The sequence below is a fragment of the Chelmon rostratus genome, chromosome 10 (assembly GCF_017976325.1).
Source record: "Chelmon rostratus isolate fCheRos1 chromosome 10, fCheRos1.pri, whole genome shotgun sequence".
Classification (NCBI taxonomy): Eukaryota; Metazoa; Chordata; class Actinopteri; order Chaetodontiformes; family Chaetodontidae; genus Chelmon; species Chelmon rostratus.
The window spans coordinates 3,654,043-3,680,213 of NC_055667.1; the positions used below are offsets into that span (position 1 = coordinate 3,654,043).

The following is a 26,171-nucleotide window of genomic DNA, read 5'->3' on the forward strand; positions in this document are numbered from 1 at the left end:
TTGCAGGAGTCCTCAGGTGTGTGTGTGTGTGTGTGTGTGTGTGTGTATGTGTGTGTGTGTGTGTGCATGACCGTGTGTGAGTGGTGTTATGTGTGCATTTTTGTATACTATTTTTTACTTTTGTAAACACTACAAATGCTGTGAATAACATGTACACTAATGACAAAACCATTTTCTCTTTGTTAGAAATGCACCCTGCAAACTACACTGCACTTTAAGGGACACTCAGACGTAGATGGCAGAGAGCTTGTGCAGGAGCTGAAGAACTTCCCTCACCTCCCATCAAAGTCCTACCCTAATCTGTGGACTGCACTCAGAATAGGTTTGACCCTTCCAATGACAGTAGCTGAAGCAGAGAGGAGTTTTTCCAAGCTAAAGCTTATTAAAACATACCTCAGGTCCACAATGTCACAGGAGTGTCTCTCTGGACTTGCCATCATCAGCATCAATCATACAGTTGCACAACAGATTTCATATGATGATGTAATTGCTGAATTTGCTTCAGTGAAGGCTGGAAAAGTCAAATTTTAGATTGCACTTCACGCCTGTTGTTAATGTTAATGCCAGTTCTAAACAGGGTGAAAAACCCAGGGTGAAAAATAGTTTACGACAGGAAATTTTTATGCTCCATAAAGTTGCCTTTTTGGAGTTTGAGCTCTCTGGACCTGGACCTGGACCTCAAACATAAATATTATAGGATAACAGTCTATTTCTTAACCTGTTAATTACTTTTCTGCCAACAGAAATAACACACTTCTTCATGCATAGCCCACATTACATACTGTATAAAACATGAAATATTTCCTTATGTGGAGCATTAACAAAGCTTTGGTCATTTTTATATTTTGTAAATGTGTCCAAACTCTAGGCGCCATCGTATAAATAAACGAGAGACAGCATTGTTCTGCTTTAAAGTCTCACAGTTTGATACACGATCTTAAGCCACTTGTACATACATAATTTTGTGCTGTAGCCACAGCTGCTACCCTCCAGCTGTGATTTTTGTGCTCAAAGGACTGGTAAAATAAAGTAACATGGTATTGTGCAAATAAAGAGCTCTATATTGTAAATTGGCAAACAATTTAATACTAATTTGCAGCGATACTGGACATCTGAGCAGAAATCTGGTCTGATTCAGTTCTCCCTGTAATACAAGGGTGCGTATGAGTAAGAGGTTATATTTACCTCCACCCAACAGCTACAAAGCCCACCTCCTCTCGCTTTTCCTCGCCCATCTTTTCAGAGGTCCACAGTAAGTGGACTTAATCAACCAAGTTGTAAAGCAATGTAGTGTTGAGATACTTTATAAATCTGCAAATAAAATGGCCAAAAACGGCCTTTCTGGAGGCATTCTCTATATATCTTAATATAAAAGTGTACCTCAGCTGTTTGCACAGACTGTACATGATTCCTTGTTCTATCCAACTTGCCTTTAGACAGTGACTGCTGAGACTCAGAGTCTCTGAATAGCAAAACACAAAGAGTCAAAAAATATACTCCCTACTTTATAAAACCTTATTTAACTTTTGATCTGTTTGCCACTGTGAGAAATTTCCAAAGATATTATCATCATATTTTACCTAAGTGCAGTTCCCGCATCAAACCACACGTGTGTTACCACACAGTGTTTTCAATGTTATTATATAGCATAGTCAAGGATAACATTAGTGGTGTTACTGTGGTGATAAATCCAAATCAATATCAAACATTTTTTTAGTAGTAACTGATCATGATAAAACCTATAAAGCAGTTTCAAGTTTAACTGGGAGAATGTAGGTGATGATAATGTCCTGTGTGCCTCATGTGGTTCTCTACTGAATAATAACCGATGGGCTGAGTTTGTGGTCAAGCTAAACCACTCCTAAAGGGTTTTTTCGCCTTAATAGTCCTGTTCTTGTAGGAGTTGAAGGAGTTTGGTGGTCTGAAGAACATCGAGGCTGAGCTGCCCGACTGTGAGCAATGTCACGGTTCTGCATCTGGCAGCAGCTGAGGAGCTGGCAACTGGTCAGATCAAAATGACGCTGAGCCTGCGTGATGCCTCCGTTTTCTGTTTCTCAATGACTTTTTTATCGAATCATTTTCATGTTCTGTCCTTTAATTTTGACTTTTTCTTTCATATTTTTGACTTTCTATCTTATAACTAACGATTAATTAGCGTTCACACTACAAAAACATGTGGTCACATGCGTCCCGGACCAGTTGTCAAGAGTAAACAGGCTCCATGACCCTGACATTAACAGCTTCTTGGCTGACGAGATCACATGTGAACAGCGCTAAATGACCACGATGATGTATTGTGATCTGATCACTCAAAACCACTTTAGCCACTGTGAAACAAACATGTCAACATGTAATAACTGTGCCCCTTTGTCCATGTAGTAGAAGTGACGTATAGGCAATAACAAAATCTGAACACAAGTGGTCAGCTGGACACCTTGGAGACACAGCTGTGAGCGGGTGTGTGTGTCAGCTGCCCTCTTGTGATCGGGTCATGATGCATGTTAATGCCAGGTGTAATCAGGGCCTTTGATGCATGACTGAGGTTCTAACACCTTTTCCATCTACAGAGATGTGCTTTACAAAATGCATCCATGAGACGGTTTCTTTTAAAATAAAATTATTTCATAGCCCGAAAGGTTAAAAAAATGGACTTGTTTCAAATCCTAATGTACTCTGGATTCTGAAGCAATGAGCAGGCAAGTTCAGTTTTAGCTTTTTTTATTATTATTTTCATTATTAGTATTATTGTAATTATTCCAATACATTATTCCAACAACATATTATCATTATTACTATCAACAATTTATGATTATTAAATACAGTAACCAATTATGTTTAAACATTCATATTTATTATAATTATTATTGTTTGTGATGAAGCATTTTATGAACAATTTATTATTGCAGTTTTCTTGTTATTAATGATAGTCTATCATTGACTTACAGTAACTGAATTAAATGAAACTGACATTTATGTTATTTCATTTTATTTGACTTTATTTCATTTTATTTTATTTATTTATTTGTTTAATTGTTCTCCTACAGTCCAACTATAGGAGGAACTGGCTGACCACTGTAGAAGTCAGTCTTCATTGATGATGTCTAATTTTTTAAACATTTAAATCGTTTGCTTCTTTTGCTGTCCTCTCCTTCATCGTCTTCCCTTGACCTCTTCCCCGAGCAGTGGCGTGCACAGGGGGGACCGCCCCCCCTCGTGGCCCAATTGTTGAAAAACGCGTGCTAAAGTGCCACCTGGGAGCCACAACTTGCATTAAAGTGCCCTCTTGGGAGCCAAAATGCACGCTAAAGTGCCCTCTTGGAAGCCAAAACGCACGCTAAAGTGCCCTGTTGGACGCCAAAACGCACGCTAAAGTGCCCTCTTGGACGCCAAAACGCGTGCTCAAGTGAAGTCTTTTTGAAGAGCCCCTGCTCTTCAAAAAGTCTTTGCACGCCACTGTCCCCGAGCACCCTGGCCGTGGGTCTTCCTCCTCCTTCTGCTGGCTGACTTCCTCCTCAGTCTCTTCCACAGCACCTGCATCCTAAGCCATATCAAGATTGCAACTACTATGAGCAAGATTGCGACTAGTTGTGGCTGCAACAGTGTCGGAGTCGCTGTCAGCAAACTCATAACACCGTCTTGATTTTTTGTTGCTGCTTCCCTCATCTTCATCTTCATCTGCATCTGTATCATGCTGTCTTGGCCGTTTCCTGGATGGACCAGGCAGAGGGCCTTCACCTGCAGCTTCAGCCCGAGCACCTGTACATCTGACTGGACTATTTACAGTATTCCTGTATTCTCCTGTATTATTATCTTTACAGTCAGTGCTCTCAGTGTCACAGTCAGAGGAGCAGTCGAACTTCGACCGTCTGAATCGTTTGCTGCTTCCCTCATCTTCATCTTCATCTCTATCATGCTGTCTTGGCCGTTTCCTGGATGTACCAGGCAGAGGGTCTTCATCTGCAGCTTCAGCCCGAGCACCTGTACATCTGACTGGACTATTTACAGTATTCCTGTATTCTCCTGTATTATTATCTTTACAGTCAGTGCTCTCAGTGTCACAGTCAGAGGAGCAGTCAAACTTCGACCGTCTGAATCGTTTGCTGCTTCTCTCATCTTCATCTTCATCAGCATCTCTATCATGCTGTCTTGGCCGTTTCCTGGATGGACCAGGCAGAAGGTCTTCATCTGCAGCTTCAGCCTGAGCACCTGTACATCTGACTGGACTATTTACAGTATTCCTGTATTCTCCTGTATCATTGTCTTCATCGTCAGTGCTCTCAGTGTCACTGTCAGAGGACCACTCAGGCTCCCACCATCTGAATGGACTATTTACAGTATTCCTGTATTCTCCTGTAACATTATCTTCACAGTTAGTGCTGTCAGTGTCACTGTCAGAGGACCACTCAGGCTCCCGCCATCTGCTTGTCTCGTCAGTGTCCAGTTCATCCTCCTCTCTCGACGTTGTCCCGGATCCTCCAGGCAGGGGGTCGTCTTCTTCTATTCCCTCTATTACCTGGTTGACTCCATCAGCAACTTCAAGTCCAGCACTAGCAACACGACCAGCACCAGCGACTTGTGCATTTTCATTGCTGTTAATGTTAACAATGTGATTGTCAATGTTGACAACTACATTGTTGTTGATTCCATAATTGTTGTCGAGATTGTCAGCATTGTCGAGATTGCCATTGTTTTCACCGTTGCCATTGTTTTCATTGTTATTGTCATGGTTGTCATTGTCGGCTTGGTTTTCATTGTCGTTACCATTCTCCAATGCTTGGAGTAAATTCAATATAACAGCTTCAAGCTCATCCATTCCATTTGGGTCAAAAATTAAATCGAAAAGATTTTCTATCCAGGCATCAAACTCAGGGAGAGGTCCCTCTCCCTGTCCTGATAGCTGATATTCTCTTTGAAGATTGATGGCTGGAAACCACTGGTTTCCACCATTCTGAGGTCCATCTCCTGTATGATCCATTTTAACTAAACAAATTGAACACTACTATTAGATGTAAAGAAAAGCTAAGTACGTAATGTGTTTTAACGCTTGCTCTGTTTTGATGTGTATAGTAAGTAAATGTAGAATTCATAGCTCCAGTCTAAAGACATGAGAAAAGATGCAGCGTCATAGTTCAAAGCCAGTGATGACGTCAAAGCACTTTGTTATGTTGTCATGGTGACCAGTGTTGTGTTGTCTTTTGAACGCTCATTAACATGAACGATGCGAACCGAGTCTCAGTTGGGAACCGTCCAGCTGCGCGGTGCTTATAGATGTGCAAATTGCATCACGCCGAGTTGTACACGCTGCCTTCAACTGAGTGCGCCAGTAAAAAAAAAAAAAAAAAAAAAAAAACACAACAACAACACAGAAACACGTGAATGCCCCCCTCCCCCTGTGCCTTGGAGAGCCGCAGCAGCAGCGAGCGGTCAAAATGAGGAGGAGGAGAGTCAGTCCGTCATCGTGGAATATTTACAATTAATCCAGATCAGACTTTAAAATCTAATCCACACATGTCAAATCAGGTTACAATCAATATTTCAGAATAATTCAAACTCATATCGGTGCGATATCTACATTCATTCCTCCCAGTGATTATTTCCAAGATAAAACGAGTTAAGGCCAGACTGGCTTCTTAAAACTTAATAAATATAAAAATGAGAATCCGGCTTCGTGTTTCACTGCACAGAAACAGACCAACGCAACAAGTCTCAACAACTCAAGAGCTGGTAAGATGCTTCTGCTGCAGTTTGATCTACCTTTATTCTGTCAAAGAGGAAGTCAAGAAAAACTAATCTTTACCAGAGCCTGGCGTGTAACCTGAGATGTTTGTCTGTGCTGCGGGTTATTTAATCTGTATACTTTTGTTCAGAAGTGCGGCATTAAATCTACATGTTGTGGTGCAATATGCCACAGAAACATTGATTGGTTAGTACTCCCTGCCATCGTTGTTTGGGTTGGTTTAGGTTTAGGCATGAGTAGTGATGATTGGTTAGGGTTAGGTAAGACTATCAGGCTGAGCCAATCAGAAGGAGAGAAGGGCGGGTCCCACGGTCGTCGCATAAAAGCCAGTTACACTGCCGCCTGGTGAAACCTGAAGTGGCGCGCGCATAGTCCACTTCCTGGCTGGCGCGTTCTTGTAATTTGTACCTTTTCAGGGGCGCTCATATGGCAGCCCTTTTTATGGGCCTATATTCCCTCAAATATTCTGTCTGAGGAGGGGGCTGACACGACCATGGCCATAATACAAATTGAAGTGCACATTATTAAACGAAAAAAAAGAAAGAAAGAAACTAATTTGAGGAAACATTTTCTTGCATTTGAAACACTACAAGCTTACAACATATGAAGAAGATAAAATAAAACAAAATAATCACAGGGTTAACATTTCAACAAGAGTGCTTTAAGCGTGTTGAAAGAACACAGGATTGTAACATAAAAAGCAAGAGACTTTGGCATTGTTTCATATAATTCGTTTATAGACTGATTTTCTTCCAATAATACCTTTAGGGATGTTATATCCTTTTTTAATTTCATTTTTAAAACAATTTATGGTGGGTTTGCTGTTTTTCCATTTATTCTTGTGTATATGATATTTTCCCATAATAAGAACTATGTTCATTTTGGATACCTTTTTTTGACAGACTGTCCATATAAATCATGACTTGAAATCTGTTAAACAAAGAACTGTTAATCCCAGTATTTAACCATCGATTACCATCTTTCCAAAATAGCACTGTGACCAAACAAGTGAAGAATAAGTGTTCAATTGTTTCGTGTTCTGTCCTACAGAAAACACACAGACTTACTTCAAAATTGAACCTCAGAGTTTTCAGCAGCAGGATAAATATTGTTTATTAATTTGAACTGAATTTCTTTTACCTTGGGTGAAATTGGCCATTTTAGAAAACAGCAGCTTTTAAACCACCATGTTCATAGTCTTTAACCACCACAGATTTTTTAAGGTAGTAGGTATTATTTTTCCATATGAAATTAAAAATGATGGAATTTACCTTTTTAATTATTTGGGGAGGAACATAACAAGGATATACTAGTTTTGATTGACCTTCTGCTTTAGTCAATGAGATTCTACCAAGAATAGCGAGATCTCTCATAAGCCAATGGGTAAGAGATTTTTTCATACCATCTATTTTCCCTTCAATGTTTAGTTGTTCTCTCTCGTTTTTGTCTTTAGACATTATTAAACCGAGGTATTTTAATTCAGTTTTGATAGGAATGGAGCCAATATTTGTCTCAGCACACAGATGAAGAGATAGTATTTCACATTTTTTTCAAGTTTCGGTATAGTCCTGAAGCTCTGGAAAAGACTGATATTATATTTAACCCCTTGACGCCTGAATTTATTTAGAATTATATTAAAAAAATAATTTTTTTTGCTTTCAAATTGATCCTAAATTAAAAGGAGTTTGTTAATTTTTCTGGAGCACATACAATAGATATACATTTATGTAGGTTCACCAACTAGAATAGGGTTCAAACAAACAGTATAGTCCACTTTTTTCAATGCTTAAATGCAGTAAAAACATCTTTTTTGTGTATTCAAAATTCATTAATTCATCAAAACAGCCACAAAGTTGGCTTACAGCCATTGTAACAACAATTAGAACAGGGGTTCTTTCACTTTGACCGGTCCGACGAGAAACCAGTGCCTGCAAAAGGTTCCTAGGTGTGTGTTGAATATGCACAAACCTGCATTAGAGGAATGCATGCGCGATTCTGCTGTAATGTGGATTAAAGCGGTTTGATGCGAATTCACGACAATCGGCGTTTAGGGGTTAAGGCCATTTTTTATGATCTTGCAGAACCCTTCTCCGAATCAGAGTTTTTTGAGCAAAATCACGTTCTATAGTGTCGAAAGCTTTGAAAAAATCTATGAATAACACAAAACTGAATGAATGAATGATTGGTAGTCAATTATATCCAGAATCAGTCGAATACGGTCGTGAATATATCTTCCCTTTATAAAAGCTGATTGATATTCTTCTACAAGTTTTCCAACTACATGCTTTAAACAAATTGCATAAACTAAAGCAAGTAGTTTCTAATCATTACATAGTAAGGTTGCTGGTCTCCAGTTGTCTAGCATCAGCAGATCTTTTTTGGGCTTTGGTAATAAGGTTATCAAACCTGTTTTCATAGTAGGAGATAAACATCCTTTCTGAATACATTCGAAAAAAAGCGCCATACAGTAACTTTTTGATATCTGCCCAAAAATGTTTTAGGAATTCAGATGTTAAACCATCAATCCCTTGTGATTTACCTCTTTTCATTTGTTTTAATGCATTTTCAATTTCTATTACAGTTAGTCCTTCTTCTTCTTGTCACCTGGTAAGATTCATCCTTACAGTATATGTTTAACAAGGTAGCTGAGAGTTTGCTTCTGTCAACATAAACACATCTTACCATGTTACTGAATTTTTACTCTGTATAAGCTGAGGAGTATTTGCTTACTAAGCAGCAATTAGGGGTCAACTCTGCGTGCGATGAGTGCACATCCTCCTCGTAGAGAGGCCTTCTATCCGTTTCTTCTGGCTTCTTGCACCTTGGGCCACAGCTTAGCACGAGCCTCGCGATCTTCCTTTGAGAAGTCCTCCTTGAACTGAATGTTCATCTCTTTGCATACTCTTGCCTCTCTTGATCTCCTCCATGCTTCGTCACGAACAGTTCGCAAGGCAAACTGGATGATTACAGGTCTGGGCGTCTTGTCGGTAGCTGCATCGTTCTTTTTTCCCAAGCGGTGCACTGTGTCTAATAACTCAGAGAGTTTCTCCACGGATAACTTTTGTAAGGATGCCGATCACAGTCTCTCTTGTATTCTCTTCGTCTTTTTCAGGAAGGCCCATCAGTCTAAGAGGCCATCTTCTCTCATATCTGGCTTGCTCCAAACAAATCTGCTTCAGTGAGCCGTTTTCTTTTTTCAGCAACATCTTCTTTCACTTTGCTTATTTCTTCCTTATTTTCTCTCACTGCTTGTGTTAGCTTCCATTCGACTTTCAAAATTTTTCAGTCTGTTATCTTGTTCATCAAATCTCTTTATCAAAGCTTGAATTGCATTAAAGATGGTTTCATTTGATTCACTTGAGTCTTGATTCCTTGGTTTCATTTTTTGGGGTTTGGGCTGGGCAGTGGTGTGTGGTTACGAAGCATTTTCCAGTCTTCTTCCTCCATCGCCTCCATTTCTTCAAGTTCCTCTTCATCACGTGCCTCTCGCAGGCCTGCCAGGTTGTAGTCGTGGTCTGCTAGTGTTGGAGCTTTGCTAACATCAGCCATCTTGTTAACGTTGTAGAACAGAGAGCAAAAGTGGTCAGCCTTGAAAAAATAAAACTCTGTGGGGCTCAGGAGTTGTTGGTGCAATTCTTTTGTGCAGTTAGTTTTTTGTTTTCTTCTTTTTTTGACTCTGTGTCTTAGTTAGTGTTGACCCTGTCCTGTAAAGATGCAGACTTTGTCAAAGGTCACATCATAGACTAAACAGCACTCTTGCAGAACAGAGAATAGCAATGGCACATCTCACACCTGTGCAGCCCCTGGCAGCAGGACACAATAGAGCAAGGTTAGAAAATGAGACAGTGTTCAGCATGGAGGCTTTTCATATGATGCAAAATGTGCGATATGATCTACGACTCACTCCTGATGAAGATGCTGAAAGAAGTTACTTCGACATAAAGAAATAAGTTATCCAACCTTTATTCACAAAACTGTACACATCTAAACTTTACACAAGCTTCTTTTGGTACTTTTGCTTTGGCAGTTACTTATTAAAATCACGTGCCTGCAGATGATATGTGATCTGAGGGAAATATGTGTACAAAGAATGTTTTTTGGTTTATGTCTCCTAAAACATAAATGTCATGCAAATAGTACGTAAGTCATGTTTCATGACGCTGGCATATTATAAGGCACAATCAAACACTGTGTATACTGTAGAACACTATGTCACGTCAGAGGCATTGATTACTGCAGAGCTTGTATATTCAGTCACAGAACATTTGACAAACAAACATTCACAATGTGCATCACCCCTTTAGCATTCATACAAATGAATCCTGGTGATGAGTAAAAGCATAGCAAACATAGCAAAACATTTTGGCATCATTTTATTTGCTCTCTTGCAGAGAGTTGGTGGGGGCTACTCTCATCTGCCCATTATAGGAGACAAAGGGGAGACAGCGAGCCTGGCTCTGTCCGAATCTAAAAAAGCTGCCGAACAGCAGCTCTGTGACTCATCTACACCTTAAAACTCTTGGTTTGATCCATACAAAGACGAGTGAAACAACAGGTTGTGGTTTCATAGGGAGTTATGTGCCTGACTGTTTCGTGGACAGGAGCGGTGACTTACTGGAGTCTCCACTGGTTGCCTGGTAACATCCCAGCGATAACAAGACTCCAGGAAGTCAGAGATACAACAGGTTGATTAGCGACCTATAGAAGTGCTGAGAGGTGGCTGTTTTTAGCCTTTGGCTAGCTGTTTTCCTCTGATTCCACTCTCTATGCTAAGCTAAGCTGCTGGCTGTAGTGTCACATTTGTCCTACAGTGTGGTATCACCTTCCCACCTAACTCTCTGTAAGAAAGCAAATAAGCGTAGTTCTTAAAATATTTAACTAGTCCTTTAAGTTTTTTCCTGAGTGTGGCGCCAGAGGGAATGCCATTTTGTGAACTGAATAGAAAGTGTTTGGCCTCTGTGACTGCTTTAAAGCATGTCAGACTCAGCCTGCCAGGCTCAGCCAGACCAGAAGCCTTCCGGTTCCATCAGCTCTGTCTGAAGCTTTTACCCCGGGCCAACCGATAGTAGCATCACAGAGCTTCGCCAGTAGCATGACCTGCTAGCTTACGTCGCTCCCTACATGATTCATGTGTGCTATCAGTGTGCAGCGGCCCTCCTATACTCCAGGCAGAGGTGGCGTTTGGGCTGGTTATATCTACTCACTTTGCAGTGTAAAACAGTTTGTTTTATTTTTCACATAAAAAAGGTTGTATATTTTTACTTTTTATTCGTACAAAGGCAAAGATAACACAAAAATATGTTCCTAGCACCCCAGCTGGTACATTTTTTATCTCAAAATCAAAGTCTAAAATCCATATGATTGCATTAACCCTGTTCATTTCTTCTGTCTCCTACTACACAGGGACAACGGTCTAGTGACTACACCCATGTCTATGTGTTTTGGCTTGTTTGAGAATCAGCCAAAACAATTAAAGCCTCATCATTTTGACTGTAAAGCAGTTACATGTGAGCACACTTTCATTTAAATTTCATGCACCCAAAAGTTGTTGTGTTTCATAGTGAAAGAAGATGCTGTCCAATGTCTATACAATCGAAGTAAAGTCCTCTTTTGATGAGCACAGCTCAGAATATACAGACTTTTTAGAAAATGACACGCTGACCTGCTGATTATGCAACAGTCAATCTAAGTAAAAAGCTTACTTTCACCCACATCTGTGTGTCATTCACTTTTCTAAAATCTCATTTTAATATTTCATGTTTGAAACTCAAATGTAAACAGATACGTTTCCAGATCTGCTTGAAAATCAAAAAGAAAAATAATGTACACAACTTAGAATTAAAATAAAATATGTATTATCAGACAGCCTTTACATAGTCAGTAATGGGTACACATATCTAAATATGATAGCAACCATTTTAAATACTTACATAAAGGACAGCTTGCACACAAAAAAGGCAAATCCACTTGCAGAGTGATAAAATAACCACTCCAGCCCTCGTCTTTAATTGTGTCTATTGTAGTCTATTGTACAGTTACTGTATCTAGAGGAAATGGCAGAATAACACAGTGTTGGAGCAGTTTTCTTATGAGTTACTGGCACGTGTTGTAGATCTGGATCTGTTTGTTGATGTCATTGAGGATAGCCTTCATTTTGTCCTCCAGGCCATCCAGCTGACGAGCTTTCCCCTCCAACCTCCTCTGGTTCTCCTCGTAGTCCTTCTCCAGCTCTGCGGGAAGCAGGAATTTCAGGATTGGTTTCTCAGCCAGGCGTTAGCAGCATCTGGTGCTACTGTAAGTCATTCTACCTGATCTGGGTGCTGATTTTGATCCAGCTCATCACCAATCACCAATTCTTTTGAACAGACTGAGGTAACACACAGGCTTGTCTAGAACTGTTTTTAACTGGTCTCCTGTCTCTCTGGGAGAGACTTCCTCATTTCTCAAAACACTGTACACTACTTTTTAATCTGCTGTATGTATGTTACCCTTTGGGCTTGCCATGAGTTAGACGAGAAGATCAATCCACACTCTGTACAGTCTGTAGAGTAAATACGATGCTACGTCGGCTGGTTAGCTTAGCTTTGCATAAACACTGGAAACAGAAGGACTCTGTCAAACGTAGCTAAATCTGCCTCCCGACACCAATAAAGCTCACTAATGAACACATCATTTCTTTTTGTTTAACAAAAGAAGGTGTGAAAACGACACTATGAGCCGAACTATTTCATGGTTGGGCACTGTTAACTTCCTGGAGTCTCTGCTGGTTGCTTTGCGATGTTTCCAGTCTTTGTGCTAAGCTAAGCCAACACTCTGTACATACTTATTGTGCGGACATGATGTAGCGCTGGTCTTTTCATCTAACCCTTAGTTAGGGGTTGTGTATGTCATTAAATGTGCTTTTGATGATTTGAAAAATATAGTGCTACCATTCCTCTGACTAGGACCACATGGAAAGAACACATTACGCCGTCTCACAAGTCTTTACATTGGCCGCCTGCCACTTTCCAATTGATTCTAAAATTCTTTCCCTCGTTTACAAAGCCGTCATGGCCTATTTGTCTGACTTGCTTGCACTGTCAGGAACAGTAAGGCCAGACCAGTGAGTTCCTTTACTGTACTATTGTGTTCATAAACTTGTATCTTTATCTCTTTTGTATTTTTTGTCTTTTATCTATTCTATTGGTTTTATGATCTCCCGTTTATCACTTTTGAGTTTTGAGTGCATTATAGTCTTTATCAGCTTGTCAGTTGCCTGTAAAGTGCTTTGAATTGCCCTAACCTGTGTTAAAGGTGCTATACAAATACAGTGTGAATGACTCAAGCTGGAGTTGGGTTAGCTTTTTAAATGTGTAACAGACTTTTTGTACTCTACAAGTTGTAACAGTTGTGCCTTTCCATACTTTTCTTCCTCCAAACAAACACATGAACCCTGTCTCTTCATGCACACACACACAGACACACACACAGATTAAGCACCTGCAAGTCTCTGGAGCTTGTTCTGGGCATCTCTCAGTAGTTCCTTCGCTTCATCTCTGAGGCTCTCCGCCCTTTTCTTGGCATCCTTCACAGCCTTGGCCTTCGTGTCAACCCGCTGCTGCACCTCGTGATATTTATCTGTCAGCTGGCCGTCTAGAATCTGAGCATGAAGACAGAACAGATGTTTGTCTATCCCAGCTGTGCACACTTTTAATGAATGAGGCTAAGTGTGCGCACACACACAGGCACACACCTGCTTGGCTTCGTTGGCCTTGTCGCGTGCCATTGTGGCTGTCTCTTCGGCTCGGGCTGCCGCCATGCTGTTGTTGGCACGTTTGGTCTTCAGGGCATTGATCTCCCGTCCCAGTGTGCCCAGGCGGTCCATGGCATCATTCAGGTCCTTCTCGCTGTTGGATGTCTCTGACTCGATCTGAGGAGAATAAAGCAAAGTGAATTCTGATCCTTCTGAAATAATATCATTTCAAGCTGTATGTTTTCATTATGAGCCAGGGTGTGATTTGTCAGAACTGAGTCCTGGATGTTCATGTAATAACCCGCATGTGTGTTTTGAATGCACATGGAACATCATTTTACAGGGTTATATAATTCTAATTTCAATATTCATATTCACCTATTCTATATCTCTGTTTTAGAGCTTATCTGAAGGAAATATCTGGCTTGTTGCTGCTCATGGACAAACAACCCCAGCAACCTGCACAGATATGGCTATTTGTACTAATGAGCAGTAAAAATGTTTTTGGTTGGTTACCTGTACCAGGCGGGCCTCAGTGTCCCCAATGTCAGCTCTGGCTCTCGCTATGGCCTTCTCTGCTGACGTCTGGGCAGTCTTAGCATCCACCAGGGCCCGTTTCACTGTCTCTGCTGTGGTCTTTACCCCCTCAGCACGGTGCCTTAACAACAACATTGTGTTACTGTCAGTGAATGCTCCAGAGAGGAAGAATGAATATGTTACTACAGAAGTCTGACTCTGTCCTGATTACCTGGCCCTCTTGGCATCCAGCAGCAGTTGCTCTGCCTTGCGGACATCATCGTGCGTCTGCTCCAGGATGGCGTCCACATTTGAAAGGCTGCGAACGCGTTCCTTGATTTCGTCAGCAAGATGTCTGATCTGGAGGGGTGAGGCCGGGATGGAGAGCTCCAACACACGGTTGGCCACTGCCTCAATGCTGTCGGGGTCTGCACCCTCCTCTGGGAGAAAGACATTGGAGGTGGCAGGGGTGACAGGGGAAGGTTGATTGAGAGGTAACATGACTATTGTTACATTCCATTATACGTTCATGGTAAGTTGCATGTAAAACATATCATAATGTATAAACCCAGCAGACTGTCAGACTCACGGGTGAGGAACTCCCTGATCTGTTTGATGAGGTCTCTCAGGTCATTGTTGGAGCGCTCCACTTTGTTCTTGGTGGCGGCGGCTTTGTCCAAAGCAACTTGGGCTTTACCCTTGGCCTCCTCTGCCTTGCTTTTGGCCTCTGCCACCTGAATGAAATGCAGAAATGCTCACAGAGGACGTACAAAGTATTCACCATAGCTGCTGTGTTTACTACTCTTCACCTTTGTTCCCTAACAGTGTTTTCCATGAGAAATGTTTTTGAGATAAAATCATCCAGTTTAGGTCTTTACTTGTGCCCACTTTAGTATAGTATTAGTATAGTTTAGGCCCTCACTCCATCCAGTCTGTGGTCGACAGTGGATGGACAGTGGCACAAGGGGAAATTGAACATCTATGGATGAGAATTAGTGTAAAACTACATACTGTAAAAATTCCAAAGTGGCAAAACATGTAATTAAAAATACTCTAAGAGGAACTGCAGGGCATTCCTCTTAATCATCTGGGGATGGAATACATAGGACAGAAACTCCTGACTCCAAAAAGCCTTTTCTACCTCCTCTGCATTTAATGTTGCACAGAGGCAGCAACGACAAATGTGATATATGTATCTGACACAGCTGTCGTCCAAAAGCACAGCAACTGTATACGCCTTCATACCTTTGTGAAGAGCCCCTCCACCTCTCCCATTGCTCTGTTCAGCTCCTTCTCAGCGTGTTTCGCTCTCTCCAGGGCGTTGTCAGCCGCCGCCACAGCGCCGTTACAGTTCAGGCCTCCACAGTGACGGTTCCCTTCGTCGTCACGGCAACCTGCACCCCCACAAGGACTTTCCCCACAGGGAGCATCACCTGGGGCACCGCAAACCTGGGACAGGTGAATATGTACTTCACTCCTTTACTGTCCTACAAAGCCAAGACCTAATAACTTGGTCAATATTGAGTCAAGAGCAGAATGTGTGACAGACAGTCACAAAGCAAAATGTGGTTCATAAATAAAAATAAAGTTTATCTCATAGGATATATTGAACACCAGTTTTATCTGTTATACAGTTTACCGGCAGGCCTGAAAGATTTGACCCTTCACTGCTTCTGTACCTCTCTACACACGAGTGCTATCAGACTTTAACAGTGCGTTTCCAGAGTGATCGAACCTTCTCATTGATCTTCTTCAAGTCCAGGCCCTGTGCTCTGGCATTGAGCTCTCCAAGCGAACGCTTGTTAGCAGCATTTTTACGGTTGAAGTCGTCCTTCTTGGCAGCGATGAGGCGCTCGGTGCGGCGGCGAGTGTCTGCAGACTGGCTGACTGTGCTGGGCCTGGTGATTGTTGATTCATTGGCACGCCGCTCTGCATCACGAGACTTGTTGTAGGAGCTACGGATGCTGTCGTACGCACCTAGGAGAAAGAGGAGGATAAAAAAAAGATCTTTTTCATTTTGTTTAAGGATTAGTGGTGACTACAGAAGAGCATTAGGAATTATGAAACTGCATGTGAGGGAATTTAAGTAGGAAAAAGTAAAGAGACTTAGAGTGAGGAAAGCCGATGGCAGTGTTCAGGTAACAGTGAGAGTGCTTGAATAATGAGGATCTATCCTCCCTCTTTTCTCACCTAGGAAGTTGGAGTTTTTTAGGACATCCAGTTGGTGGTGTAGCTGCTCTGAAGTGAGGTTTAGTTCTTTAGCCTCTCTCTCCAGAGCACTCAGCTCCTTACTGGCCTCGGAGTTGCTGTCCTGGACGATGGTTAGGTCTCCTTCCAGGCGGTTCAGGGTGTCAGTGGTCTCACCGATCTGCGCTCTGCCCGGCAAGTCAAACAGGTGGGGGATGTAAATTATAATTTCTGATTTCAAATGTACTTTCTTGGACAAATTGAATAAATGGTAAAGAGATGAAAAGATTTTAAGTAACTTTTCAAGCTAGAATTCACGACTGATGAATATATATAATATAATGATATAATATTTGCAGTGAGGGGATTGAGGGGATCTAATAAAAGGTATTAAGTGTATTTCTCGGTAAAATAGAAGTTTTCCAGTCAGACACATGTTGTCTTCACTTAGATACTATGTTTCCAGAGGAGCACAGAGGACTGATAGAGAGCTTCATCACATGGTGTAGTGACTATCACCTGAAGCTCAATATAAGCAGAACCAATGAGCTTGTGCTGGGAGGCAATGCTTTAAACATGGATGTTGCTGCAAAGAAGCTACAAACTGTAAAACGTGGATGCTTCACACACATCTTCAACCCAACAGCACAGAAGATCTCAACAATCAGCACAGTTTCAAGGTGGAGACCAGGATTAGTGTCACCAATTCAGGATCTGACCAAATGTGCTGCTCCTGAGTTATGGTGTTGAAGAACGGACAGAAAAGTGTTTTTGCAGAACATTATGATGTCACAATAAGGTTGACCTTTGACCTTTTTAAATATAAAATGTCATCACTTTATCATGTTATCCTATGAGACATCTGTGTGAAATAATTTGAGGAACTTCCCTCGTGGCATTCCAGAGATCACATTCATAAGAATGGGATGGATTGGCAGACAGACAAACAACCTGAAAACATAACACCTGAGGCTCAAGATGCAGTAACAGCTGTACCTTAGGTCTTCAATGAGCTCCATTAGGGTGGCGACGGCTGCAGCGGTGGCATTGCGTGCGTTGACAATGCCCTGAGCTTGTGCCAGCTTCTCCTCCAGGTCCCTGAAGGCCTTCTCGTAGGCCCCAGTGAGCCCAGTGGTCTGAATCTCATGGGCACGCTCTGCCAGAGCCCTGGTACGCACTGCCAGGTCCTGGTGATGAGACATGAAGAGAAAAATTCTGTTTCACTCCTAATCAGTAGGATGAAGATTAAGCCCCCTCCTTAGCATGAAACTGCACCTGCACAATGCGATCCCAGTCCCCGAAACACTGGTGACAGGGCTGACAGTTGGGGAACTGGCCAGAGAAACCCCGGGCACACTGGTCACAGCGGACACCTGACACCCCCTGCTGGCAAACACAGTGGCCTGTCACCCGATTACACTGAGAGGTCTCGATGCCACGCCAGTCACAGTCACAAGCTGGAGGGGGAGAGAAGAAGGGAGTGCGCAGTGAGCATGGAACAACAGGACTTAACTTACAACAAGAAAATATATAAATAGAACACGACACTCTTAAATACTCAATTCTGATATTATAATAATATATCTTATATTATTTCATGATAGACGACAGGCTAATGTACCAAGCTGAATAACAAATCTGCAGCTGATTTGAGTGGCAAAATATGGAACATTTTACGAACGTTACTTTTAATTTGTTAATTTGAGAGGACAAAACACTTGGCTGTAGAATGACATGTCCCCAGCAACAAGGACGAGAAAAGTAAAGAAAAACGTTGGACCGACAGGAGGAGCGATAGTAAGGCACAAGCGACTTGAGGACACAGAGAATGACCAGGTTGAAGCTGACAGACACGAAAAAACACCAAGAAAAACACAGCATGAGCAATCGACCTGCTAAAAGACTGCTTAGTGGAGACAAAACTGGAGACAGATTTCTTAAAGTCAGATGCTGCGGGACTTTTATCCATCAGTACAAAATAACAGCGGTAAACCAAACTCTGTCTCCAGCTACGTCTCTCTCAGGTCTGGGATCCCGTCACTTCTCCACATTTGACATGATTTTTCTGAATAACTGTAAAGAAATATGCCTGCGCACAGTGAGAGGCGGTTGCTAGGCAATGTACGTGTTTACTTTCAGAGCCGCTGTGCACTGAGAGTGGTGACAGATGAGAGTAGGCTCATTTTAAATTAATAAAATATGTTTTAATCATGATTTTGTGTCACATTATTAAATGCTTTAGTAGTAAGCCATGTTCTAAATGTAATAGTGAGCAGGTTCCTATGGAGAAATAAACCCCGACAGGATGACTTAGAAGCCTGACACGAAGCGGAAAACCTGCTAACAATACATTATCCCTTACATACTGCATATACATATACTAAATGCATATGATCATATTAATGCATATTTTCCTTTGTATAATCTGTGATTTTCTTTATGCACCTTTTGTATATATGTAGCCTAGATAAATGAATCTGCAAATATACTTACTCTAAAATGTAAATTTCTTCTTGACTGATGAATATAACAGGTGTGGTATGTCACATGTGCTAGTAAGATGCATAATGGGTATTTAAGTTGGCGACTGTATTCAGCAGAAGTATGAGGAAGAGCCTTGTGCTCTGAGCATTATATCTTTTTAACATCAGCTACTTGGTGTGAGGATACATTTGTTTAAACTCTGCCAGATTTTTCTTTGATTGAGCACCCATCCTACTGAGCACTGGGATGTGCGTGTCTTTTTTATTGTTGCTTCATGTCTCTAACCTCGGCACTGTGTTCTGGGGTCTCCCCAGTAGTTCTCCTGACAGTCAGTGCAGGTCTTCCCTCCAAAGCCGTCCCGACACTGACATTGCCCAGTGAACTGCACAACAGAGAGGGGAAAAATAGAGCCATGACAGATCCATTTCTTTTCAATGAATGTCAATGAATGTCAACATGTTTACACTTAAACTGCATCAGAGATGTGCTTATTTGAATGAGTTCAGGTGTAATTGTTCCCTACCTCATTGCATGAGGAGGTGACTGAGTTGTTTGGGTCACAGCCGCAGGCTTCACAGCCCCTCCCGCCGGCCAGGTTCCAGTGGTTGGGGGCGCAGTGGTCACATGTCAGACCCGTGACATTAGGTAGACACTGGCACTGCCCTGTGGTGCGCTGGCACACACAGTCCTCGCGCTCCATACACTGGCTGCGTTCAGTACCCAGGAAGTTGCACGTGCACTCTGAGGGGCAAACAAGCAAAAAAAAAGCATGCCATTATTATGACAATGCTTCTTTTGAAACAAGATTAACATACAAAGCAACACTTTTCTTTTGGTTGACTTTGTAGATGAACATGTCACTCACTCCTGCAGTTGCGCCGCGAAGCGTCCCCGAAATAGCCGCTCTTGCAGATGCCACAGTGGGGGCCCTCAGTGTTGTAAAGGCATTTCCTGCACTCTCCGGTTTGCCTGTCACAAGCGTCCATGTCTGACATGTCTATGTTGTTGTTGCACTGGCACGGCTGGCAGCGCCCTCCGGGCTGAGAGGGGTTGCCGTAATAACCTGGGGCACATTCCTCACACCGAGCACCTGAATTGAGAGAAAAGGCAAAAGGGAGAGACAACAAGCTTTACAAAGGGGGAGATGTGATAATCGCTCCTTTTATTTTAAGGGAAATATATTTTGCAGTAAGAATGGGGGAAGTGCTCTACATGAATTTCCAAGCTGTTTTTAGAGCGTATGAAACAGCAGGAAGCAGGAGACTTGTGGATTTGCAGCAGCAGAATCAACAGGTAATCTTAACAAAGTAATGAGGACGCTCCTCGTACAACTGGACTTTGCAAACTCCTAGACTGGGACTCACATGTTTTCAGTGGATGCTTCCATTGACAGAAACATGTTAGTCTAACACTTAACCCATCTCTGCCAAGCATGACCATTATCTTATTGATACAGCATGTTACTAGAATCAGTTTTGTTACTCATCCTCACTCAGTGGGGTTTGGTTAACCAGCTCTCATTAGTTAAGTGTCTTTATCCTATCACCCTTCTTCAGTAGATCATGTGTCACATTATTACACTTTTTGATTATGTAATAGACTAAGATTAAAAAGAAGTAACAAACATTCTGTGATTTTGGTTGATGTCTCAGTAATCTCCATAGAGACAGATGTAACCACTACATCCTGGTTTGCACATTGTGCTGCGCACTGTGATTCTGCACCGTACCTGTCATGAACTACTGCTGCAGGTCTACAGGACACTGCACTACACAACTACAGCAGCAGTCAGGCAGAGTACTGGATTATTTTGCCTGTGAACCATTTGCTGCTGTTTTCCCTCACTGTTATGTCTCATTTGCTGCCCTTTAGGTCGGACTGAGAAGAAGAAATACTTGGCATATTTGAGTCTAGCAGGAAAAGGAAATTAGAGAAAGAAGGAATGACAAAGGAGGGGGGGGGGGTGGAGAGTAGGGCTGTGCTGGTGGAATAAAAGATGAAATACAGGAAGGATTAGATGAGAGACAAATAGAAAAAAAGAGAAAGTTGGATGAACATCAGGAATGAAAGAGAGGGGGGAAAGAAGTAGATGCAGTGGTGAGCAGAAGGAGGGAAGGCTGGGTAGGAAGTGAATGTAATCAGCAATAATCTTTGAGTTTTTCAGGCCCACTGCCTCTCTCTTCCTGTACTTTTGGAAGTCAGTACTCTCCATTGTGCTTTATCTGAAAGCCAGGCTGGTAAAAAAAAACAAAAAAAGTGAAGTCAGTGCACTGTATGGTTACATTGTTATATCAGAACAGCTCTGTTTCTCTGGGAAATGACTGCTCAACCACATCACTCGTTCACAGACAGTAACACACAAGGGGTATTTTTTGAGTGGGAAACCAGAGCTTCTGACACTCAAAAATAATGATTTTAGGTCAGGTCCTCGTATTGGGCACATTCACACAGACTTGGTTCAAATCTTGTTTGGAAATGATTTCATGGTTTAAAATCTAATTTTGATTTTGGTTGATAATTTCAGAGGCAATTATTTGTCCCTTAGGTGCCATATAAGACATGGGCAGTCAGTCACCGAATGCTACTGGAAATGGTTCAACATTATTCTTTGAGCCAGGTCTCACACATGGGCACAGGGGTGCACTGTGGCACAGCACCGCTGATGGGAGGGGTGCTGAAGCCATGCATGGGTAGGATTGGTGAAGTGGAGGGTTGGTGGAAAACAGAGGAACAGGAGGGGAAGGGACGGGGGTCAACCATCACTACTCACGCTTAAAAATGGTCGCCCCGGAGCGTTTAACAATCCCTGTGCCAGTAATGCAGGGGAGGGAGGAAATGACACAGGTTACCATTCACCAGACTCCACCAACAAGCATCAGTCTTACCTCATTTCAGTTATATGCTTTGTCTTATCATGTAAGGTTACTAACATGTTTCAGAGCTTAACTCAATGGGTCGACTTGAGGAACCTAATTTTTTCAGCTGTTCACTAAAAACATAAATGCTGTGGTAATAAAGATGGATGAAGCTAGACTGGCCTGATAACAGGGATGGATTCGTGGTCCCCACAGGATGACTCCATGTGATTTTGATGAAGCCCTGACCTTTGCTCCAGCACCACTATCAGGTCAAGTCTGGAGCCATGCCAGCAGCTTCATGGGGGTGTATTTACCAACAGCAAGGTCAACATGCCAACACGCTCACAACGACAATGCTATGATGCTGATGTTTAGCAGGTATGTCCACCATGTTCACCATTTCAGTTTAGCTTGTTAATACGCAAACATTTGCTAATTAGGACCAAACACAAAGCGCAGCTGAGGCTGATGGGATTGCCATCAGTTCTCTCCCGGGTTAGCACCGTCAGTTGGTCAGTTTGGCTGTACAGATATTCATGGTCCTCAGAGGATAAGGCCTTACCCTGACTTTTCCTCTAGCGACACTACAAGGTTGACATTTTTGCTTTTCAGATATTACAACAAATTAAAAATTCATCTAGGCCATCATCTGACAATACCTCAAAAACTAATGACATTGCCATCAGCCTCAGCTGATTTTTTTGGGTTTATGTTGAGTGCTAATTAGCTCATTAATGATAATTTAAGATGGTGAACATGCTAAACATTATACCAGCAAATGTACACTCTCACAGAGTTGCTAGCATGGCTATTGTCTTGATTTGTGGTTGATCACAATAACTGAGGTTACCTACGCTGTAACATCAGCTCTTCTTTAAGCAAAACTCCAGCTTGCTACAAACCAGACAATTATGAAACTGCAAGAAGATGACATGTCACGATCCGGTTCCTCTTTTTAAATGCAAATGGTGTCTTTCAGGTTACAGTTCCACTGAGGTGCCCTTTGACTTGATAACACACATCATAGACACAATTACATTATACACATTTGACTCAGCTGAGGTTTTGCAGTAATGTTTTGAAACTCAAGCTGACACAAAGTGCATCATGAACAGCAGTATGACGATGCAGTACTATAATGATCAGGTGTGTACCAGGTATTCACAATCTCACAGGTTCTGCAGTTTGATTAAATTCCTATGTCAAATTCAATGGAACCACAGACACACACACACACACACACACCTGGACACACCTATGACAGCAAGGACTGATGGAAGAGGAAGGACAAAAGCAAAAATGTAGAGACGGAGCAACAATACGAGCATCGTCTTCTTACCTGTGTAACCCTGGTTACAGTTGCAGATAATTTGCCTGTTACGGTTGTCCTGGTAACAAGAAGCAGCAAAGTGGCGTCCACTGTTGGGTCCGTCTGGACAGGGGCATGGACGACATTGACCACTGGATGCTATGCCAAGAACTGGGTTGCCATAGTAACCATTGGCACATCTACAGAAATGACAAAGGGGTTTATCATGTTTGAATGGGGAAGATACAAGAAGTAAAAAAAAAGTCCCAGTTGCTTTAAAGCTGTTCTATAACACAGAAACACACAAATACAATTGTGCAAAAATCACATTTTCATCACAGTTCGACAAAGCTGAAGTGTTGCTTTGTGCCAAGAAAATCTATATCTATGATCTGTAACTAACCAGCATTGTATTCATGCTTCTTTTGCAGTTTTTGATCAGAGGTGTTTCCACAGTGACATTTACAGTGACCAAGCAACTAAGAACTGACTGGTTTGCTTGCTGATGAACACACCTACATTTTTATTCTCCAAAGTCTTTAAATTCCTTTCTTTAGCCCCTTTTCCATATGATATTTTTCACACTGACACATCACCTGTCACATTTGTCTCCTCCAGTGTTGTCCCTGCAGCTGATGCAGGCTCCGGTCCTCTGGTCACACTGATCGGCGTGTCCATTACACTGGCAGGGTCGGCAGCTGGGGAATCCCCAGTGACCTGCCTGGCATCCGTCGCAGCGCTGACCAAACGCGCCCGGGCGGCACTGGCACTGACCGGTGAACTTATCGCAAAGCCGAGTCACGGAGCCCTCCAAACTGCAACCGCAGGCTGGACAGAGGGCGGAAAAGGATGAGGAGGGGCGTGAAGGAAGGAAGAGAGCATGATAGAAGAAAGTGAAGTGGAAAGGAGAAGGAATCGAAGATAGAAAGAGAAAAATGGGTTTTTGGGGGGTTTTGGATTTGCAAATGTGCTCTGAGAGACAGTAGAGGGCGCAAGCAGCATAGCATATAACTCATTAAAAGCAGTGCACATAAGGTCAATTTCATTTGTAAATAGAATAAATGTAAGTAAAGAATTGAGTGTCAGTTTAATCACTGTTGTGCTGTCTGTCCTCCCAAAGCTGTTCAGGGAAATCTTAAACATTAGTTGGAACAACTCAGCCACATCAGGGATTTCTCACCTATGCAGCCTGAGGGTCCAAAGCCATAAGTTCCTGGAGCACACTGGTCACAGCGTCGACCAATCACGTTGGGCCTGCAGCGGCACTGGCCGCCGCGGACATCACACATGGAGCTGATGGACCCCTGAAGATCGCAATTACAAACTGGAAGAGGACAGAGAAGCACAGGTGTGATAACAGTGAACCCTGACATATCCTCCTGCACATTGAATTCTGGGAACAAGAGGAGCAAACAAAGATTGAAAACTGAACATGTCTACATGACTGTGAGGTTAACATGATTCATTATTAGACTTACAGGTCAACTATGTTGCATAGACTAAAATCCAGCAGATATTAGAATTATAGAAACTATAATGATAGTGCACCTTTTGTGTATAGTCTTTAATCACTAAGAAGACAGAAAAAAGGTTTTTGGAGTTACGATGGTGCACATCACAGCTCTGCATATCTTCTGAATAATTCTGTCCACATGGAGAATGGAAATCCACTCCCCCGATGTTCACTGTAACTGTGTCAGTCTGCCGTTTGGTGCTGAGCAGGTAGCAAAAAACAGCTGCTGCTGCAAACTGCGCTTTTAATAAGGCTTTTTTCACTCACGCAGAGCCCCGTCATTTATGATGGCCGACATGCTGGTGATGAGTTTGGCACAGGTGTCGCTCATCAGTGGGCGGGTCACACTCTTGGCCCCCTCGTGGCAGCGATACCGCTCGTAGGTCTGCTTCCTGTTGTTAGAGGCTGGATCTCCTGCGTTGAACATCTCCATGGAGGAGTGGCGTGGCATCAAGGCTATCTGGAGGTGAACAAGGATTTATGAAAAGGAAAGCATGACCCCATGCAGGAAAAGTTCCCGAACATTTCAGGGATAAACTGCATGTGTGAAAGGAAAGAAGGAAAATCTCACCGAGTCCACGAGGAGGACAGCGTTGGCCGCTCCGTTGAGGATACTGTTGGCGTCCTGATAGCGTCTGAACTCAAAGCGGAGGGTGTAAGTGACACCTCTCTCCAGACACACAGGCTGAGGAGGGACCACAAACCTGGAGCCAGCACAAGCAACACACAGCTGACAGTCAGTGATTGTGTATGCGTGAGTTTAACTGTGTGTGTGTGTGAGTGTGTGTGAGTTACAGACCTGGCACCAGCAGGCAGGGAGACGGTGAGTCTGTCATCATCTGGGATGGTGTTTCCACAGGGGCTGCTGGTAGGAATCGGCCCCGGGCGGATCACTGTTATTCGCACCTCCTCCCAGTCTCTGGGCATCTGGGGAGATTCAACATTAAATGGTTAACACACAGTCAAAAGAAAACTGATCATGAAATATGGGATATGAAAATGGAAGGAGGAAAGAGAAAGCTAGCCTGGCTCTGTACAAAGGTAACAACACCTCTAAATGACAAAGCAACACTCTCATAGTGTTATCGATCTCATTTAATCAAGAAAAAGAGAGAATAAGCGTATTTCGGAAATGTTTAGTTATTCCTTTAAAAGCTTCAGGCTGATCTGAGATGATAGAGGCACACACACACGTCCACACACACACACCTGTGACTCATAGCGGATAAGCAGGTCATATTCCATGGAGTAGGGGATGTTGGTGATGAGGAACTCAAGGGTGCCACCCTCAGGCACCCGAGCGAACCCAAGGCCCGTCCATGTGGCGGGGCGACCCGGCTGGTGCTCCCTGGTCTCCAGCGTAGAGCCCTGATAATACACAGATGTATTCAAATACATTTTGAAACATACTTCCATGCTGAAGCCACAGAATTACTCCAATACAAGTGTGTGCCGATGAAGAATACGGGTGCGCTCACCTGCCCCATTTTGGCCAACTCAGCCTCATAAAGGAAGTGATCCAGAGCCATGAAGAAATATCCAGACTCCACCTGTGTACACTGGCGTCCTGTCATGTGACTGCGGCAGCGACACTGACCACTCTCCATGGAGCAGCTACAGAGAAGAGATGCGTGGTTTTGTTACTTCACTGCCAATGCTGGATGCTTAGCCTTTAATCGCTAAAGTAAACAACTACTGTTTCAAATTTTTACAGCTAAGCTCCCTCAAGATCTGACATTAGAGTGACTGAAATCATTGTTGCCTCACAACAAGACAACAACAAGAGTGTGCAGCAATGGCAACTGCTCCATAAAGCTGTACTTCAAGTCAAATGC

At 42.6% G+C, this 26,171-nt stretch overlaps 1 protein-coding gene across 2 annotated transcripts in view; it reads right to left on the reverse strand.

The window, feature by feature from the left end:
- Positions 1–9,709: 9,709 nt before the first annotated feature.
- lamb2 (laminin, beta 2 (laminin S)) overlaps positions 9,710–26,171 on the reverse strand; it is a 49,687-nt gene continuing 33,225 nt past the window's right edge. The window contains exons 14-35 of one of the 2 annotated variants that reach the window (XM_041945014.1): positions 25,815–25,950; positions 25,546–25,704; positions 25,136–25,263; positions 24,908–25,040; positions 24,604–24,796; positions 24,004–24,147; positions 23,420–23,651; positions 22,854–23,023; positions 19,522–19,746; positions 19,180–19,397; positions 18,942–19,038; positions 17,448–17,629; positions 17,169–17,359; positions 16,176–16,360; positions 15,721–15,962; positions 15,231–15,434; positions 14,575–14,719; positions 14,218–14,425; positions 13,986–14,127; positions 13,470–13,646; positions 13,217–13,376; positions 9,710–11,967 (exon numbers count right to left, since the gene is read on the reverse strand). In XM_041945014.1, coding sequence (XP_041800948.1) covers positions 11,831–11,967; positions 13,217–13,376; positions 13,470–13,646; positions 13,986–14,127; positions 14,218–14,425; positions 14,575–14,719; positions 15,231–15,434; positions 15,721–15,962; positions 16,176–16,360; positions 17,169–17,359; positions 17,448–17,629; positions 18,942–19,038; positions 19,180–19,397; positions 19,522–19,746; positions 22,854–23,023; positions 23,420–23,651; positions 24,004–24,147; positions 24,604–24,796; positions 24,908–25,040; positions 25,136–25,263; positions 25,546–25,704; positions 25,815–25,950 — 3,808 coding nt within the window. In that variant the 3' untranslated portion in view covers positions 9,710–11,830. Of the gene's footprint in view, positions 11,968–13,216; positions 13,377–13,469; positions 13,647–13,985; positions 14,128–14,217; positions 14,426–14,574; positions 14,720–15,230; positions 15,435–15,720; positions 15,963–16,175; positions 16,361–17,168; positions 17,360–17,447; positions 17,630–18,941; positions 19,039–19,179; positions 19,398–19,521; positions 19,747–22,853; positions 23,024–23,419; positions 23,796–24,003; positions 24,148–24,603; positions 24,797–24,907; positions 25,041–25,135; positions 25,264–25,545; positions 25,705–25,814; positions 25,951–26,171 lie in introns of both variants that reach the window. The other variant, XM_041945013.1, reaches the window with a different exon arrangement.